The 19,867-nt window shown below is 38.0% G+C and overlaps 7 protein-coding genes across 7 annotated transcripts; 5 read left to right on the top strand and 2 right to left on the bottom strand.

Moving 5' to 3' along the window:
• Nucleotides 1-1,049: 1,049 nt before the first annotated feature.
• YIF1 (protein transporter YIF1) lies at nucleotides 1,050-2,030 on the top strand (the record flags this gene model as incomplete). Its single annotated transcript, XM_003672968.1, has 1 exon — nucleotides 1,050-2,030. The coding sequence occupies one exon, from the start codon at nucleotides 1,050-1,052 to the stop codon at nucleotides 2,028-2,030; it is 981 nt and encodes a 326-aa protein (XP_003673016.1).
• A 306-nt stretch (nucleotides 2,031-2,336) lies between these two features.
• On the top strand, nucleotides 2,337-3,389 carry PDR17 (phosphatidylinositol transporter; the record flags this gene model as incomplete). Its single annotated transcript, XM_003672967.1, has 1 exon — nucleotides 2,337-3,389. One exon carries the CDS (start codon nucleotides 2,337-2,339, stop codon nucleotides 3,387-3,389), a length of 1,053 nt encoding a protein of 350 aa, XP_003673015.1.
• A 563-nt stretch (nucleotides 3,390-3,952) lies between these two features.
• IST1 (Ist1p) lies at nucleotides 3,953-4,931 on the top strand (the record flags this gene model as incomplete). Its single annotated transcript, XM_003672966.1, has 2 exons — nucleotides 3,953-3,985; nucleotides 4,056-4,931. The coding sequence occupies 2 exons, from the start codon at nucleotides 3,953-3,955 to the stop codon at nucleotides 4,929-4,931; spliced, it is 909 nt and encodes a 302-aa protein (XP_003673014.1).
• Nucleotides 4,932-5,212: 281 nt separating this feature from the next.
• Nucleotides 5,213-8,473, bottom strand: PIK1 (1-phosphatidylinositol 4-kinase; the record flags this gene model as incomplete). The annotated part of the gene is made up of 1 exon (XM_003672965.1): nucleotides 5,213-8,473. One exon carries the CDS (start codon nucleotides 8,471-8,473, stop codon nucleotides 5,213-5,215), a length of 3,261 nt encoding a protein of 1,086 aa, XP_003673013.1.
• Nucleotides 8,474-8,818: 345 nt separating this feature from the next.
• LYP1 (lysine permease) lies at nucleotides 8,819-10,642 on the bottom strand (the record flags this gene model as incomplete). The annotated part of the gene is made up of 1 exon (XM_003672964.1): nucleotides 8,819-10,642. One exon carries the CDS (start codon nucleotides 10,640-10,642, stop codon nucleotides 8,819-8,821), a length of 1,824 nt encoding a protein of 607 aa, XP_003673012.1.
• A 641-nt stretch (nucleotides 10,643-11,283) lies between these two features.
• On the top strand, nucleotides 11,284-12,918 carry ALP1 (arginine permease ALP1; the record flags this gene model as incomplete). Its single annotated transcript, XM_003672963.1, has 1 exon — nucleotides 11,284-12,918. One exon carries the CDS (start codon nucleotides 11,284-11,286, stop codon nucleotides 12,916-12,918), a length of 1,635 nt encoding a protein of 544 aa, XP_003673011.1.
• Nucleotides 12,919-13,575: 657 nt separating this feature from the next.
• Nucleotides 13,576-19,416, top strand: BNI1 (formin BNI1; the record flags this gene model as incomplete). Its single annotated transcript, XM_003672962.1, has 1 exon — nucleotides 13,576-19,416. One exon carries the CDS (start codon nucleotides 13,576-13,578, stop codon nucleotides 19,414-19,416), a length of 5,841 nt encoding a protein of 1,946 aa, XP_003673010.1.
• Nucleotides 19,417-19,867: the final 451 nt, after the last annotated feature.

Below are 19,867 nucleotides of genomic sequence, written 5' to 3'. Positions count from 1 at the left end.
TTAGCTTCTGTAATAGAGTCGATTATCTGCTTGAAAAATAATTCAAGAAACGCTTACGCGTTTTTTCGATTAACGCGTCGCATATATTGTTTAGATAGTTAAGACAGCTCTTTAACTTCTTCATTGTCCAGCACTGTAGAGAACTCTCATATAATCAACACACACTAATATTTCTAATTCAATACTCTAGACATTTGATTCTCTTATTAGTAATTTAGACCATTTCAAACTCTTTTGAACGGTGAGGTGTCCCAAGTAAAAACTGGGTCTACGAAAAAAAATACAAGTACGAGTAATGATGCCACATATTCGTCATGAATCTCACAGAAAGGATTTGTTATAATTAGTTAGTTGGTAGGTTATTAGGCAGATGTTTTGCGTGTAACACATATGCATAGTCACTTTCCCTTTCCGCCAGCGAAAAATGAATATAATTTGTGATCATGGATTTCTGCTAAATGGTTTTCCATTTTAGAATCAAAGTATTTAAAGATTTTTTGTTGTAATATACGTTTTTTATAGACGTGCCCAAAAATATTGGGAGGAAAGTTTGATGTTCCGCTGTTCTTTTAACCAGAAGACATTTATTGAACAAATCACCCACATGTAATTTCGCCAGGATTGGAGAAATCCAAAAATATAGTAGCAGCTGTTGTTTAGTGAATATTAGTAAGGAAACATAGCTATCATGGATGAATATAAAGTAATATTTCAACCTTTTACTTGGTTTCCGAACTGAATTTCAAAAGTTTGTTATCTAAGATATAAAAAACTTTTATAGGTCTTTTACCCTTACACATTACAATATTTGTTAGAGTAATATACTAATAAAAGGATAGCTACATGTATAGATTGAGTTTATGAATCTCTACTTATTGTATCAACGACATTAAATAGGAATATCTTCACGACACATTCAAATTAAACATCAGGGTAACCGCCTAGAAAGTTTGTAATTTGACAGGCGTTTCTTAAAATAAAGAGGTAGTGGAAGTTTACTTGGAGATCACTACTAACCTTCATTAAATAGAATCACAAGCCCATCAATTATGTCCTATAATCCATACGCTTATGCCTCTGGCAATAACGGAGCTCCAGAGGTACACGATAGAGCCACAAAAGTCAGTGGTGGTGCTGTGCCACCACCTGCTCAACCGTTCCAAGGCAATCCAATACAGCCTCAATTTCAAAACCAGTATGCTCAGCAACAACCTCAAGCTCAAGGTCAACAAGCATTCGGTTTTCAAGACCCAAGAAACACAATGGCTTTCCAGATCGGTCAGTCTGCGTTTTCCAATTTTATTGGACAGGAAAACTTCAATCAATTCCAGCAAACAGTGTCTAAAGCTACCGGTGATTCTTCGACTTTATCACATTATTTCCAAGTGTCAACATCATATGTGTTACTGAAATTGAAACAAATCCTGATTCCATTTGTAAATAAGAAAAATTGGCAACGTATCCCAGACAATGGTCCAAGTTCTGATTCTGCTGGTTCTGCTGCAAATAGTGGCCCTACATTTCAATTCCTTCCACCAAAGGATGATGTTAATTGCCCAGATCTATACATCCCAATAATGGGTCTTGTGACATATATTTTGATCTGGAATACCCAACAAGGATTAGCAGGTTCTTTCAACCCTGAGAATTTGTACTACAAGCTATCCTCTATTCTTGCCTTCATGGGGCTTGATTTATTTATATTAAAGTTGGGGCTTTACCTACTAGTAAATACTACATCTCCAGTGACAAGTTTAACCGAATTGACTTGTTTTGTTGGATATAAGTTTGTGCCCCTCACTTTAGCATTGTTTGTTCCTGGAAAACCATTGTATCTACCTCTCATGGTTAAGAGTTATTTGTTTGTTGCATTTGGGACATTTCTTTTGAGATCTGTCAAATTTAATCTATTTAGTGGGCCCAGCGACGACATGTCACACTTCCCAGAACTCACCGTCAAGAAGTGCAATTATTTCTTGTTCCTCTATGGATTCGTGTGGCAAACCATATTGATGTGGCTCATGGGATAAATATTTTTTTTTGCCATTCTACATTAAATAGACAAACTACGTACCTACATACAACTTTGTATATTCACTAGATTATAATTGTACCAGAATCGAAAAATCAGATCAAGAAAGAAGGCTTATAACGTTCCGCGGAAATTAAACGCGTTTTTTCTTGTTTGTAAAAGATTTGAAAAATTTTGGTGTTAACAACTTTATGTTATTCATTATATGTGTCGTTCAATTGCTTTCTTGATCTTGGTTGATTTAATTTATCGTAGTATTTCATCAAGCACCCTTTGCTAGGCAACCACCTTATAATCACTAGAAATGGGTCTTTTCTCTAGAAAGGCTGCCGAGCCAGCGCCATCAGCACAAGCGAAGAAGGATCTAATCCCTTGCAGCAAAATGTTCGTAGACCCTCCCAATAAGGCCACGTACAAACCACCTCCAATTCCCAAATTGACCCCGGAGCAAAATAAGCTGTATCAATCTCTATTGGCTCATTTCGCAGATGAGAACTTGGAATTGCCCTTGAACTCCAATGAATCTACGCCAACAAAACCATTGTCCCAATGGGAGAAATTTTGGCTCAGCAGAGAATGTATAACGAGATACTTACGTGCAGCAAAATGGAACCCAACTCATGCTATTAAGAATTTGACTGATACGCTGGTATGGCGTAGGGAAATCGGTCTTACTTATGATGCAGAGGATAAGAATCAATTGACTGCCGATGTAGTAGCCATTGAGAATGAAACAGGGAAGGAGACCATCCTGGGATTTGATCGTGATGATAGACCGTTGTTTTACATGAAGAATGGGAGACAAAACACGGAACCTTCCTTTAGACAAGTGCAACATATGATCTTTATGATGGAATCTGCAGTAACAATGACTCCTCAAGGTGTTGAAAAAATCACTGTCTTGGTGGATTTCAAGTCATATAAGGAGCCAGGGATTATCTCGGATAAGGCTCCACCTGTTTCCATTGCTAGAGCTTGTGCTAACGTGTTACAAAATCATTACCCAGAGAGATTAGCCAAGTGTGCGTTTATTAATGTTCCATGGTTTGCCTGGGCTTTCCTAAAATTAATGTACCCATTTTTAGATCCAGCTACGAAGGAAAAGGCTATTTTTGATGAACCTTTTGAGAATCATATTGATCCAACTCAATTAGAAGCGTTGTATAATGGGAAATTAGATTTCAAATATGATCATGAAGTGTATTGGCCCGATATGGATACGAAATTGAAGCAAGTTCGTCAAAAAGAGTTCGATAGATTCGTTAAGTTTGGTGGAGTGGTTGGATTAAGTGAATTTGACTTCAAAGGTGACCACGAGGATTTAGTTTACCCAGTGGAAATGGAACTCCTAGGATGAGATAACCGTGGAAATTATTAAGAGATGACTGAACGACCTAAGCTAACTTTAAAGTATTAAACCAACAAGAAAAAGAAAATTTCATAAGTGATAGAAAATTTAATGTATATTTGTGTATGATAAAACAAACTATTCCAAAAATTAGCTAACCAAATAATTCTATATTTACTGAGAGACGGGAAAATATTCGTTAACGACGTTTCGGAGCAGCTGCTAAGATATTATTATAGACAACAGTAATTTAACTTCGTAGGACTCCCTAATCAAGTCATTCTATAACTATTCACGCTCGACTCCTGCAAGTGTTTTTCCTTGGACCACAATGACATGTACCACACAATTTTGAGAAACTATATAGAAAACTTGTCAGAATTGTCTAATATTAGAAAAATGTGTTGTGGTTTTTAACATAGGCGCTAGCATTTTTTGGTATTGGCTAGTGTTTCTTAGTACAGCGTTTTTTTGGAATTTAAGGAATTGAAGTTTTAAGCAAGGACGACATCTAGCAGATGTGCAGAGAGTACGCAAATTAGTCTAGTAATAGTATATACAATCATATTGCAATGGCGAACCATCAACAACAGGTGCCTTTTACTGTATGCCCAGTTTCCATCTTTTACAAGGAATTTTCGAGATTACTAACCATTAAACCCACCCCTACCTTAGATCAAATTGAAAACATGTCTCAAAATGTGCATCCAGAGGCTTAGATATGCCCAAGAGAAACAACAGGCTTTGGCCAAGCAGGACCGTAGAACTGTTGCACAGTTACTTTCAGACGGAAAGGAAACAAAGGCACAATATCGTGTCGAGAATCTTATCAACAACGACATTCATATTGAATTATTAGAAATATTGGAATTATATTGTGAATTATTACATGCCAGAGTTAATATTGTCAATACAATACAAGATGAAGTGGATTTAATTTCAAATCATATCGAGGATGGTATTAACGAAGCTGTGAGATCTTTGATTTTTGCCAATTTGTATGTTCCAGAAGTGAAGGAATTGACTCAATTGAAAGAACTGTTAGTTCATAAATATGGTATCGAATTTTTGAAATGTATTGTGGATGATAAGGTGGGAGTCCCGGACAAAGTTTTGAAGAAGTGTTCTCCTAATGTTCCCGGAAATGATTTGGTAGTATTGTACTTGAAGGAGATCGCATCAACATATGATGTCCCATACAGTTTGTTAAGTGATGAAGAAGAGGAGGAAGAAAGTTTAGATGAGTCAAATGAGAAACAAGATGACGATAGTGCTGATGATGAAAGCAGCGAAGGCGGAGTAAAAGATAATCATCCTTCAAATAAGAAACCTATAGTTGCCATGGATAATGACGACGACATATCTACCAATTCAAAGCTTCCAATAACCATAAAAAAACCAAGGAAGAATAGTGAAACTGTTAAAACAGATTTAAAGATTCCAAAGGAGATAAAGAAGGAAGTTAAAGTAGTCCATACTAAAAAGAAAACGAGCACAGAACAAGATGATCTAGAAGAATTAAAGAAGAGATTTGCCGCTTTACGTCGATAATTCTCGGCAGCTCATTAAAAGTTAAATAAGTGATACATACTGATGTAATTTAAATCCATACTCAATAACTGATTGTTCATTGTTTGTTATTTGTTGGTGTATATTATATTAAGATGACTTGATCGTCAGATATTTATAAAATGTTGTCGCGGTCTGAATAACGATCATCGTTATTTGATTAGTGATTATAATGCATAGTTGATATTTTTACATGAATGATGTTGGAACGATGCAACCAGTGCCTTGTGCCTCAAATATGGTAATTTGAAATTTCATTCTGATCAGCTGTAAATCCCTTGGGTGATCAATTGAAATTGGTCGTAACCTCTTGTATAAATGCTTCCCAGCGATTTGCCTATTAGAATGTTCTCAACAAAGTCGTCAATTTCCTCATCCGGGATTTCCATGCAAAATCTTTGTTTTAGTTGAACACTAGTTTGATCACCAGCTTGGAAACACGGTTGCATATTATCCTTTTGCATAATCTCACACATCGAAACAATTTGGTCCGAATATTTTCTTAATGCTCTAAATGCGTCTTTGGTTAATCTTACGAATTTTTTGTATGGTTCGCCTGTGGTACCACCAAGAACCTCCACGTATTCATATGTTAATTTAAATGGAGCTGCTTCAAATTTAACTGACCCCGGGGAATTAGATAACATAAATCCAAAATCAATATGAACCACATGTCCTTCATTATCAATCATAATATTACCATTATGTCTATCCTTAACTTGTAAAATATAACAGATAAGAGAATACGCAGCTAACGAGCTTGCAAAGTTATCCTGTGCACGTTTATATTTAAATCCCTTTGGATCACCAAAAGCACGAATGAAGTGATCACTAATACTGGCAATTCCGTTTTTCTCATCCAATTCACCATCTTCTACCATTTTCTTCGTTAAAGACTTCTTAATACTATGGACTGAAACTGCGTTTGTGATTGTCTCCACTAAACCTGTGTTGGCGCTGGTAATCAAAATTTTCATTTTCTTCACCCAGATATCCACTTTCTCCTTAACCCAGATTTGTGCCATTGCCTGAATAATTTGACATGCAAATGCTTCCTGTCTTAAATCATCACCTGATTTGGCAATCACTGAACATAAATCCCAATTCTCTAAATGGCCATATTCTGAAGTTTTACGGATTCTTTCCTTCTTGGTAGTCCAATCTTCACCAAGATATGAAGAATCTATACCACCGGTCAATAAATCGTTTTTCAATTTACGTTCACCAGCAGCACCATGAAGGGCTTCTAAATTGGTATAACCGAATTTGTCTTGAACTTCTTTCATTGATGCAATAATCTGTGCACGAATTTGATTAGTAGAATCCGATAGTTCTGGAGGTTGATCATCTAATTGTCCCAACATTAATGCAGAAACTCTCATTTGTTCAGCTAACTCATCAGTCTCATCATGGATATCTCTGGAATTACCTCTAGTTCTCTTAAACATTAATCCATCCAAGTTTTTGACAAAAGTTAAATCAGGATTTCTATCTTGTGAATCTCTTGGTATTACGGGTACTTTTGCTGCACTTTTCAATACCACAGAGTTTCTAAAAGCTTCTGCATCAGTTTGGTTTTTCACTCTAATCATGGATATATCACCTAAATCCATTTCCTTAGATGCATTGAAAGTACTGCTACTCATAATATTATTATTGCCGTTAGATTGAACGGATTCTGGTAATGAAACATCAGAAGGTGATGCCAATGCACTATCATAACTTGTATTGGAAAATTCTCTCTCAGATTGAGAAGTTGGAATCAATGTGACAATGTCATCTTTACTATCATTTTTCTTGCTCATATAATTTAAATCAAATAATAAGTCTCCCTTCTTGTCACTATGTTTCAAGAACTCTTCATTTTCTTCACTAGTTGGGTCAAAATCAAATTCATCTCTTAAATATTCAATCAATAGTAAATATGGGACCTTTTCTGCTGAGTTTAATACTTGTGCCTCATTTGCGGTAATCAATACCAATTTATGTAATTTACCCTTCTTATTAGGTGGTAATAATGTGGGAATATCCACTTCTGCAGGTAAGTCTCTGTTCATTAATGATAATTCTGCCCTCAAAGCACTTAATCTTGCCTCTGTAGGGACTTGTGCTAATCTTTGTGATATTGATTCCAATGCAATGGCGAATTGAGTTTCACAACGGAAATAATTAGCCTTTAATAATTTAATTTTCTTTGGTGTAGATATCTTAGTAATATCTACCAGATTATTGGTACTGCGTAATTTGGATAATTGTTTAGAATTATTAAAATCGGAGGCTAGTGGTACACCACCAGGTTGCGTATTTGTACGAAAGATTTTTGTATTATGACGTGCAAATGAATCTGATCGTCTTGCAGGTTGATGTAAATCTGGCATTGAGTTCGTGAATTGATCTGTAATTTTAGATAATTCTGGTCTTGTCTTGTTATTGTCGTTAATGGTAGATTCCTCATCAATTTCATATGATGGATCGAGATTGGGGTTATGTTTGGCTCCATTAGGTGCTTGTGTCATACTTATCTCGTCGTATGTTCTATGTACAAATGAATCATCAATGAATTTGGATCTTCTCTTGGGTAATTTAATGGAGGACAAGATTTTATCATCGAAGACTTGGTCTCCTATATCGTCCACTATATCGAAATTCAATGCATGTTCTTCTATTGATTTTTGTTTCCTGAAGGAGACGTCCTCTTTCGTCATGGTTACATCGACAAGATCCACCGGCGATGTTGGTGTTGTGGATGTATACATGGGGTGCGGTTGCATTTGAGATGCTGACGAGGAAGTGGAAGATGATGTTGTTGGTGGTGTTGCTGTTGATCTTTTCGATGTGGAATTGGAAGATTTATTACGCAAAGTATTCTTCATGGTAATATTTTTCGTAAAATTCTTAATGGCATTTCTAGCGATCTTAAACACATAAGATTTTTGTCTTTTCCCCTGTGATTCCACCAATGGTTTGGTCATTTCGCTCAATTGTGGTAATGCCATGGTGGACATCATCATGGACATCAACACTAATGCCGGAGCGACATTTTCATGCATTTTCGTTTGTTTAGATTCATCATCTGTAATGCTAGTATTAAACAATGAAGATTGTAAATTGTTCAGGACTCTTCTGGCGACTTGAAACCCGTATGATTCCGGATCCGTGGATAGATCAGTGAGCAAAGCTTGCAATTGCCAGAATGTCAATAATGCGAAATGTGGGTTTTCATTCTTCAATTGCATGAGGAGATCTTCCAGGGCCATGGATTCTGTCTCCACCGTGAGCAGGACTTGCACTAATTGTGGGATATAGAATTGTAATTCAGAATGTGGGAATGTGAGAAGACGTTGACATAGGTAGTAATGGATCCCGATATTGTCTGAGTGTTTGTAGAGCAGTTCTATGCAATTGTAGAGTGAGAATTCAGGGGAGTTTATGCGAAGTAATAATCTTTGATTTTCTCTCAGGATTCTTGATGTGGATGAAGGTTTATCAATTTCCGTTTCTGTTGAATTGCTCATCTTTTGCATCAAATTTTGCAATGGAAAGAAAAAGGGGAAGGGGGGGAGAGTGTTAAAAGAATTGGGAAGCTGCACTCAGGGGTTCCCGATTTCTCTATGTTAGCTTCGTTTGCTTGTCTGTTTGTTTGTCACTCACTATACTATTTTTAAGATGTTTTTGTTTAAAAAATCCACGTTGCAGTAAAAAGTGAATTTTGAACATGTTAGAAAAGTAAATGGTGCCGTGCGACGCGAGAAGAATACAACAATAAAGATAAATGCACATTAGTATATAAACGACGTTAATTAATTGTACAGTATTAAGTAAAATAGACAAAATATATAAAGAATGAATGAATGATTGAATGAATGTGATTAAGCGACTGCGGCCCAGAATTTGTCCCAGTATGTCTTTGGTTCATCGTCTTCCCAGATGACTTCTTCAATTTCTCTTCTATCCGTATCGATATCGATGTCTTCCAACTTCCAGAAGAATCTACACCTGTAATATATTTGACATCCTATGAATAGTACCGCTAGGATGATCAAAGAGATATAAGCGGTGAAGAATGCAGTGACGTCGAAATGTGGTGAGAATGCTTGGAACCCCTGGATGAAGATTATGACAGTGACAAAGAATGTAGCGTAGTATGCGGCCCAAGGCATGAATTTGGCCTTGAAGGGTAAATCATCTCTGGAAATACCACGGAACTTCAAAGCTTGCATGAAACGGATGTGAGAGATGGAGATGAATAACCACGCACATAACCCGGCCAAGGTGGAGATATTAATCAACCAATTGAATGCTGTGTTTGCATTGTTGTTGACGACCAAGAAGGCTAATAGACCCAATGCGGCAGTACAAAGAACACCCAAGTATGGGACCCCATGTCTTGTGACGTATGCGAATTGCTTTGGAGCGTTCCCCGTTTGAGCTAGGGCATAAAGGACACGAGAACCGACGTAGACGTTTGAATTTGCTGCAGAGATGACTGTGATCATGACGATAGCGTTGAAGATGTCAGGTAAAATCTTGGTACCTGCGTTTTGAATGGAGATGACGAATGGCGATGAGGCAACGACAGCGGAGTCACTAGATAAACGTGGATCATCGTATGGGACCAATAGACCGATAAAGAACAAGGACATGATATAGAATAAAGCGATTCTAAAGACAACTTTATTAATGGCACGAGGGACACTCTTTCTTGGGTTGGCAGCTTCACCAGCGGTGATACCGACTAATTCGGTACCTTGATACGTGAAGGCTGCATTAATCAAAGAGGAGACCCAACCAAGGAAACGACTTGTATTCTTATCCTTGGAGATGATCCCTGCCCCCCATGGACCTGGATTTCTCCAATAACGGAACCCAATGGGGCCCTGACTGGAACCACCACAAACGATAATCAATGCATACAACAAGTAACCAGCAATGGCCAAGACTTTCATGAATGCGATCCAGAATTCAATTTCACCGTAAACTTTAACGGGGAAGAAATTCATTAATGTGACAAATACCCAAAAGATAGCTATCCATGCGGCCAGGGGAACCTTCTTGGTCCAATATTCAATAACTTGACCAACGACGGATATTTCGACTGCATACGTGATGGCCCAATTGAACCAGTACATGTACCCATTGGCGACCCCAAATGCCGGGGATAAGAATCTCTTGGAGAAGACAGTGATGGAGGAAGTGACAGGGATGAAAGTAGCCATTTCACCTAGCGATTGAGTAATGGAGTAAATAATGGACCCCATGAACAAGTAAGCGATCAGGGACCCCACGGGGCCTGAATTAGTCAATGGAACGGAGATACCGACGAACAGACCGGTCCCGATGGTCCCACCTAGGGCGATCATCCCGATATGCCTCTGTTTCAAAGCTCTCTTGACCTCAGTGTCGTGGTACTGGGCCTCTTCCGCGTCCTCTTCGTCGTCATCGTCGCCCAGATGGGGCAACCTTGATCTGGCGAGGGAGTCTGTGATGGAATGTATGTCTGAGCTGAATTGGTTTGTGTGAGCGATTTTCTTCTTATCCTTCTCCAGGATCTCGTTCTTGATGATCTCGATGGAGTGATCATCGGGGGACGTCTGTTCGTCCTCCGTGGAGGTGTGTATCTCAGTGACGTGCTTCTCGCTGTCGTGCTTGTTCGAGGAGGACGACGACGATATCAGGTTTCTGAAGTTGGGCATGCTATGCTGTGCTGAAAGTGTGCTGTACTGGAGGATGCGACGGCTGTAAGGAAGTGTAGCAGTGGTGTGCTTGCAGATGGGGAGGGAATTTGATATGGTTGTGCCAGTGAGTGGTTGTTGTGCGATGAACCAACGTTGTTTTATAAGTTGCTTGCGTTGACGAATTTGAAATTCCCTTGCAAAGCGAAAAGTGAAAAAATAATTTCCAGGGGAAAAAGAAACGCACCCGTGCCTCGAGCGCTGGTTGTGCGGCCGTTTCTGGGGCGGTCACGTGGCCCGTGTGACTCAGGCCGTTACCCGGTGCCAGACACAGCCATTGTGGTTGGCAAGAGGGTGATTCACACGTTCACACACCCATGGTTCGTGTATTCGACGGAAGAACGTACGTACGTACAGACGTGCAGGCAGCTAGAGCGGCACCCTATTGTAATGGATGGATGGCCTGTGTTATGTTATGTCTTATAGTAAGAAATCTGTCATTCAAATTGGCGTCGCGAATTCGTTGCGGCGAAAAAAAGGTCATAAATTATCGTCCCTTAAATAAATAATTATTCAACAACGACAAAATGTTAAACACCTCTTGATCTTCTAGCTTGTGTCTCTCTCTCTCAAAATAGCATCACCGCACTCCCTCACCTCACATGAAATTAAACCAGCCACAGGTCCATTCATTCCAAGTGGACTCCAATGACACACCCACCACCATTTCCACTCTGGACGACGACCAGGAAAAGCAACAGGATGTAAAGAGAGAACTAAAGAAAAGACACATCTCCATGATTGCCCTAGGTGGGACCATCGGCACGGGACTGTTTTTGGGGATTGCACGTCCACTCATTATCGCAGGTCCAATAGGTGCATTGATCGCATATCTTTTCATGGGAACCGTCGTATTCTCTGTCACTCAATCATTGGGTGAAATGTGCACTTTCATCCCAGTAACAGCATCATTCACCGTCTTTGCCCAAAGATTCTTATCCCCCGCATTCGGTGCTGCTAATGGGTACATGTATTGGTTCTCCTGGGCAATGACCTTTGCCCTAGAATTATCTGTGGTGGGCCAAATTATTCAATTCTGGACCATGGCGGTCCCCCTAGCAGCCTGGATTTCCATCGTTTGGGTCCTCTTGACAATTTCTAACTTATTCCCAGTACGCATCTACGGTGAAATTGAATTCTGGATCGCTTCTGTCAAAGTACTGGCCATCCTGGGGTTCATCATTTATGGTATTTGTATCATTTGTGGTGCTGGTGTCACAGGACCCGTCGGTTTCAGATATTGGAAGAATCCAGGACCTTGGGGCATGGGGATCATTTCTTCCAATGTCAATGAGGCAAGATTCTTTGGTTGGGTCTCGTCTTTAATCAATGCAGCATTCACGTTCCAGGGAACTGAATTGGTGGGCATCACTGCCGGTGAAGTCCAAGAACCAAGAAAGACTGTCCCCAAGGCAATTAAAAAAGTCGTCTTTAGAATTCTGGTCTTCTACATTGGTTCACTACTAGTCATTGGATTGTTGGTCCCATATAATGATCCCAAATTACAAAGTAATGACAGCTATGTCTCCTCGTCACCTTTCATCATTACCATCCAAAACGCAGGAACCAAGATCCTACCACACATTTTCAACGCTGTCATTCTCATAACCATCATTTCAGCGGGCAATTCAAACGTTTACATTGGGTCCAGGATATTGTATGGCTTGGCTAAAAACAAGGCAGCACCCAAATTTTTTACAAACACATCCAAAGCTGGTGTTCCCTATGTGACTGTCCTTTTCACTTCCATGTTTGGATCCCTAGCATACATGGAAACCACCACGGGAGGAGACAAGGCTTTCACATGGTTGTTAAATATCGTAGGAGTAGCAGGGTTTTTCGCCTGGTTATTGATTTCTTGTTCTCATATCCGTTTCATGAAGGCTTTGAAGCAAAGAGGAATTTCAAGAAATGATTTGCCCTATAAGGCCATGCTCATGCCATGGCTAGCGTATTATGCCGTGTTCTTCATGGTTATAATAATCGTCATCCAGGGATTCACCTCTTTTGCCCCGAAATTTAAAGTGGCAAACTTCTTTGCAGCTTATATTTCTGTCTTTTTATTTATTATATTTTGGGTCGCCTTTCAAATATGGTTCAAATGTCGATTGGTTTGGAAGTTGCAGGATGTGGATTTGGATACAGATAGAAGGGACATTGAAGAGGAGGTATGGAGTGATGATGTGGAAGACAAGAACAAGAATTGGTGGGACCGTTTTTGGAATTACGTAGCATAAAATATATATATATATTCTTTCATAAATAATTAATATTCAACAATCGATATTTTTCATAAAAGTTAAAACCAAACAGATTTGCCCAAAACATGCCCAACACTGTCGGACAAGGAAATGGTGAAGATGTTAATAAAAAAGCAACTTTCCAAATTGAGTAAGAAGCTACACTATCACGCATGGGTACCTGCAAAAAATTAACAGGTTTATTTGGACAATTGATAATTTCACTGTTAATTATTTAATTATATTTTTTTATTTAGAAAGAACAAAAAATTTAGGTAAAATACTAATAATTGCAAACTAACTTACTCATTTCAAAAGACAGCATTGAACACTGGTTTCTAACACTAGATACAAAACCAATGGCGGAAATGAACCTACTGACCACAAACATATCTCAATTTCCACTTGGGTTCTTCCCATCACGTGACCTGTTACGCCTTAAACGTCACCCGGCCTGACCAGCACGAAATAATTGGAAACGTAACTGTGAAAGGGTATCTATTTATTTATGAAGCAATGGAGGACTGAAGACTGAATGGATATACCAGCGAAGACACCATAAACGGGTAAAAACTAAACACGTTTTACAATTACCATTACGCTACGTGTGCCCCAATAATACCCGTCCCTTCACAAACCCCCATTTCAAAGTGAATGATGGTCAGGAACTCGAGTTCGAAAAGCTCAACGTCTAACAACAATTCATCCGCAAGTACAGGGTCCAGTATATTCCAAAATCTAAGGCGATTGACAAACCCATCTTCTAACCATACAAATAAGAGCCCCTCCGGAAGCAGTCCTAGAACTTCTTACAGTCCTGAACGTGACTCCACTACCACCAGAGAATCTCATACCAACTCATTGAAACCATTAAACAAGAAGACTTCGTTGAATACACAGAATCTATCACAATACATCAATGATAAACACAGTCCTCAACATACAAGGTCTGCCTCCGTGCAATCCTCGTCAAAATATTCCTATTCAAGAAGGTCTTCTTCTCAAACATTGGGAAGCACTTTAAACCAAATTGCTAGACAACATACAAATCAAAGCTCTGCAAGCATTCTATCACAAGGTTCATTCACAAATTTATCCAAGTTTATAGCACCCGATGGGAAGATCAACTTAGAAATGCCAAGGGACCCCAATGAAGTGGAAGTCTTATTTGAAGATATAATGTTAAAGAGAAATATATTACAATCATTACCCACTGACAAACAAAATGAGTTGATGAGTTATGATTTGGAGAAAAAATGGTTAATTGTAAAGCAAGATTTACAAAATGAAATGAAGAAGATGAGATTGAAGACTAATTCCACTAATACTAATAACAATAATAATAATAATCGTTCTTCAATGTCACCTGAAAACTCTTCCACTATAAATTTAAATTCACCTGCTACAATGCAAATGTCACCACATCATCATATCGGTTCTAACAGTAATAGCAGTATAAATTCACATCATACCCCCATAACTATCTCAAAGAGACCGACGGGGCCCATATCAAATCCAATCCCTAATGCAGATATGTACAAACTGAGTATGAGGAACACTAGTTCATCATCAATGTCAGATAAGACAAATCGGCCCCCAATCCATTATGTGAAAAGAATAATCGCGGATACTATAACTTCAGAAGAAATGAAGGATTTATGGGTCACATTAAGAACAGAACAAATTGATTGGGTCGACGCATTTATAGAACATCAGGGACACATTGCAATGGCTAATATCTTAATGAAATCACTATATAAGACATCTTCCGATGGAACTCCAAACCCTCAATTGTTAGAGAAGGAAAATGCATTTTTCAAATGTTTTAGAGTGTTATCCATGTTGTCCCAAGGACTACGGGAATTTACAAGACACGAAATAATGTCACAAACGGTGGCGAGAGGTTTGTTTTCTATAACTTTATCAACAAGGAGAATGGCTACTGAAATATTTGTTTGCATGCTTGAGAAGAAGAACCCTGAAAGATTCAAAGTAATCTTAAATGCATTAGATCAAAAATTTAAAATTGGTTACAATGCTCACATGACTCAAAATATTAAAATGTTTCCTGATTATTTTACTCATCTTACATTGGATAGTCAGTTGAAAGTGACACAGGCATGGCTATTTGCAGTGGAACATACTTTAGATGGGAGAGGTAAAATGGGATCACTTGTTGGTGCCTCGGATGATTTTAAAAATTCAGGAGGTGAAAATGCAATATTGGAATACTGTCAATGGTCAATGATTTTTATTAATCATTTATGTTCATGTTCCAGTAATATTAATCAAAGAATGTTATTAAGAACGAAATTGGAAAATTGTGGGATTTTGCGTATAATGAATAAAGTCAAAACATTAGATTATGATAAAGTTATAGAACAAATTGACTTATACGAAAACAACAAATTGGACGATTTAAATACATTGTTAGAGTCAAATAATAAGAATGCTAACATTAATCTGCAGGATCCAACTTCCATGCTTCGAAATCTATGGGATGCCTGTAAAGGTACAGAAAATGAAAAATTATTAATATCTTTAATGCAACATCTTTTTCTTTCAAGTTCACAATTTATTGAAGAGAAAAAGGATCCTGTTAAATTATCAAGACAACTTAAACTGTTAGATTCATTGGTGACAAATGTTAGCGTTTCATCAACTGATCAAGAAGCCAGCATGAATATGGCCATTCAAAGACTTTATGATGCAATGCAGACAGATGAAGTAGCTAGGCGATCCATTCTTGAAAGTCGGACATTAACAAAGAAACTAGAAGAAGTTCAAGCAGAACGTGACTTACTATCACAAAAATTGAAAAATGCTGAACACGGTCTCGTTGGTCAATTACAAGACGAGTTGGCTCAAAGAGATCGAATCTTATCAAAAAACCAAAGGGTTATGGAACAATTACAAGGAGAATTGGAAGAACTGAAAAAGAAACATCTACTTGAGAAGCATGAACAAGAAGTCGAACTACGTAAAATGTTGACCATATTAAATGCAAGACCTGAAATTGTCGAAGGTAATGGGACCTCAAAGAAAACGAAGGCAAAGAATCCTAGTGCACTCGATCCATCTAAGAAGCAAAGTATACAACAAGCTTTGCAGGATGGTTTGAGTCGTACTAAGAAAGATTATAGTGTTGATGCAAGAAACTTTGGTATGACTATTCAACCAAATAAAAGATTAAAGTTGCTTAGAATGCAAATGGAGGATATTGAAAATGAAGCTAGAGAACTAGAGATGACAAATTTTACTGAATATGAAAAACGAAAACTTGAAGCACCATCAAAGATTAAGAAACCAAAGAAAGTAGCAACGAAAAAAGAGATTGATCCAAGCATAAACAAATTAAATGATCTCCGACAAACTCTTGCGGAAATTCAAATGGAATCAAATGATATTTCCAAGTTTAATGTGGACGAAAGGGTAAACGAATTATTCAATCAGAAACGTATCACAGCATTGAAACGACTTCAAGATTTAGAAACAAAATACAAAGATTTTGGTATTGATTTCAACATTGATGAACTGGTAGACTCTGCATCAAAAGATGAAAACGGAAATAATCAGCAATCTGGAGACTATTCTAGCTTAGATCCTAAAGCGTACCAAAGAAAACTTGATGAACTAAACCGGTTGACTGACGAACTTCTAAGAGTAAAAAACAAAGTAAATGCATCAGATAATAACTTGTCAAGTCGAAGGCCATCCGCATCGTCATCGTCTGAATCTGCCTCCTCATCATCTGACTCAGATGACGGCGAAAGTTTGATAGAAAGACAAGATACTCAAAGTAATTTTTCTGGAACGTCTGCAGGACCAGGATCCTTCCTGGAGGCCCTAACACAAAAGTATGCAACAGGTCAAAAAAGTGCAAGTCCTAGAGACCAATCAACAAGGATGAAGGACAATATCTTTATTAATCGTATAAAGCAGACTAACGTGGCTCCGCCGTTCCTCGACGAACTGACTGATAAGGTAGCTGAAGCTCCACCTGTAGAAGCAAGTTTAGCTGAACCAGATAATAATAATACAATCAACGAATCATCAAAAGAAGAAACTGGGGAGGCAAATTTAACCTCTTCTGACAATGAAGTGGTCGCACAGGCGTCTCTATCCAACCCAGAAGTATCTCCTAAACATGATAATAATAGTGTGAAAGATGTCAATGAATCAGATGATAAGGCAGAGGTTTCAGCAAAAGATACTTCTGCAGACTCTCAACCACCGCCACCGCCACCACCGCCATTACCAGACTTTTTTACAAATGAACAAAAGAATTCAAGTTCAGAGACCTCCATCCCTCTACCGTCTCCTCCATTACCTGAAAAGCTATTTGAGAATGCAGGGGCACATCCTTTGAAACATTTGAGACAAAGTGCATCGTCTCCAGCGTTAAATTCAGCCCTTCCTCCTCCACCTCCTCCTCCACCTCCACCACCATTGCCAACAGACGGACCAAGAAAAAAGGTTATAGCATCTCCGCTATTGCCCCAATCTGCTTCATTATTTGAAAATTATCCTCGTCCACAGAAGAAACTTAAACAATTACATTGGGAAAAATTGGATGCCACAGATAATTCTATCTGGAAGACAAATAAGGCTGAAAAATTTGCAGACGATCTTTATGAAAAAGGTGTTCTTACCGATTTAGAAAAAGCGTTTGCGGCTAGAGAAATCAAGTCACTAGCATCAAAGAAGAAGGAAGATTTAGATAAAATATCATTTCTTTCTCGAGATATTTCTCAACAGTTTGGTATTAATCTTCATATGTATGCAAATTTACCCGTTGATGACGTGGTGAAGAAAATATTAAAATGTGATCGTGATTTCCTACATACACCAAGTGTTATTGAATTTCTATCTAAACCAGAAATTGTTGAGGTATCTGTTAATCTTGCTAGGAATTATGCACCATATAGCACTGATTGGGAAGGTGTGAAGTCAGTTGAGGATGCAAAGGCACCAGAGAAAGATCCTAATGAATTACAAAGAGCTGACCAACTTTATCTCCAATTAATAATCAACCTTCAATCCTATTGGGGTTCGAGGATGAGAGCTCTTACTGTGATAACTACGTTTGATAAGGAATATAATGAGCTTCTAACCAAGCTAAGAAAAGTAGATAAGGCAGTGAGTTCACTTCAAGAATCTGAAAACTTAAAGAATGTCTTTAATGTTATTTTGGCTGTTGGTAATTATATGAACGATACTTCGAAGCAGGCACAAGGGTTTAAATTAGCTACATTACAAAGATTAACTTTTATCAAGGATTCTACTAATAGCATGACATTCCTTAACTATGTTGAAAAGATTGTAAGAAGTAATTATCCATCCTTTAATGATTTTTTAACCGAACTAGAGCCTGTTTTGGATGTTGTTAAGATTTCAATAGAGCAACTAGTAAGTGATTGTAAAGAATTCTCCCAATCAATTGTCAATGTTGAAAGATCAGTTGAATTTGGTAATTTAAGTGACTCCTCTAAATTCCATCCACAGGATAGAGTATTAGCTAAAGTTTTGCCTATATTACCAGATGCCAGAAAGAAAGGTGAACTACTAGGTGATGAAGTGAAATTGACCATCATGGAGTTTTTAAGATTGATGCAAATATACGGTGAAGATTCAGAAGATAAGTTTGCCAAAAATTCCTTCTTCAAGAAATTTGCTGATTTCATTACTGAATACAAGAAGGCTCAAAATCAAAATATCAAAGCGGAAGAGGAAGAACAAGTATATGAAAGACATAAAAAGATGGTTGAGGATCAGCAAAAGAAATTGCAAGAACAAGAAAATGGAAGCAACGGTTCAGAGAATGGAGAAGAGGGAAGTGGTGATGATTCTGGTGATCGGAGGGCAATGATGGACAAACTTCTGGATCAATTAAAGAATGCAGGTCCTAGCAAGACTGACCCATCCTCAGCAAGGAAAAGGGCGTTGGTAAGGAAAAAACTCATGACTGAATCAACTGCTCTCCTCAAAGACATTGAAACTGAGGATGATTCTATTATTTATTCACCAGAAGGGAAGAATCCATTCGTAAACCCAGTTGATCTGGATACCCCTCATGATGAATCAGAAATGGACGTGTCCTCCTCTCCAATACAACGTAGCTTATCACCAAGTAGAAATTCCACTTTATTATCAGATGATCAAGATGAAGTTACCGATAGAGCAAAGGCTTTGCTAATGGAACTAAGAGGATCAAATACTCCTTCCAAGAGAAATTCCCTGTTGGACGAACATAAAGAGAAACTAAGGGCTCGTAGAAGGAAAACGAATAGTGATTTGCATTCGGGTACAAGACTCCAATTTGTTGGAGAGACGGTGCCAGAAAAGGAAGTAGAACCCATAACAGGAGAGCCTGATGGTACATCAACTGAACTAGAAGAAACAAGTAATTTATCATCTGAAAACCAACAAAAGGTTGATGTGGAATCAATAGAAGATGAGAAAGCTGATGAGCCACATACTGCTGATTCAACGTAAATGAGGTGTAACCTGATACCATAAAATAATTTAATACAATATAATATACCATAACTTATATAGATTTAATAAACTTAATGTAATAATGAACACTGCATTTGTTTAAAAAGATGAGTATCCAGCTGTTGTCAAAAATGTGATCGTATTCTGCACTTAGTTACAATATGAAAGATAATATGTTTTCTTCAATGTACGTATTACTTCGCCAATAATTATCTGTGCAATTCTTGAGCCGATTAAATTATTTGTCGCATATTCAGTGCAATCCCCTCACCGTTATTTGGATAAGGCAAGTTCAATAAAAGGACACCGATTCTCATTTTTGCAAATCCTCAAAGGGGTTTGCAGTGTTGTCTGGAACGACCGTATAATATTAGATTCTTTCTAACTGAAGGTTTAATCGGATTCACTCTCGCTTCCCTTTAAATAAAAATAGTTGTCCTAAAATTTT

This window comes from Naumovozyma castellii, chromosome 1, assembly GCF_000237345.1.
Source record: "Naumovozyma castellii chromosome 1, complete genome".
Classification (NCBI taxonomy): domain Eukaryota; kingdom Fungi; phylum Ascomycota; class Saccharomycetes; order Saccharomycetales; family Saccharomycetaceae; genus Naumovozyma; species Naumovozyma castellii.
Note: the sequence above shows the minus strand (reverse complement) of the source record. Positions and strands in the feature narration are given on the sequence as shown.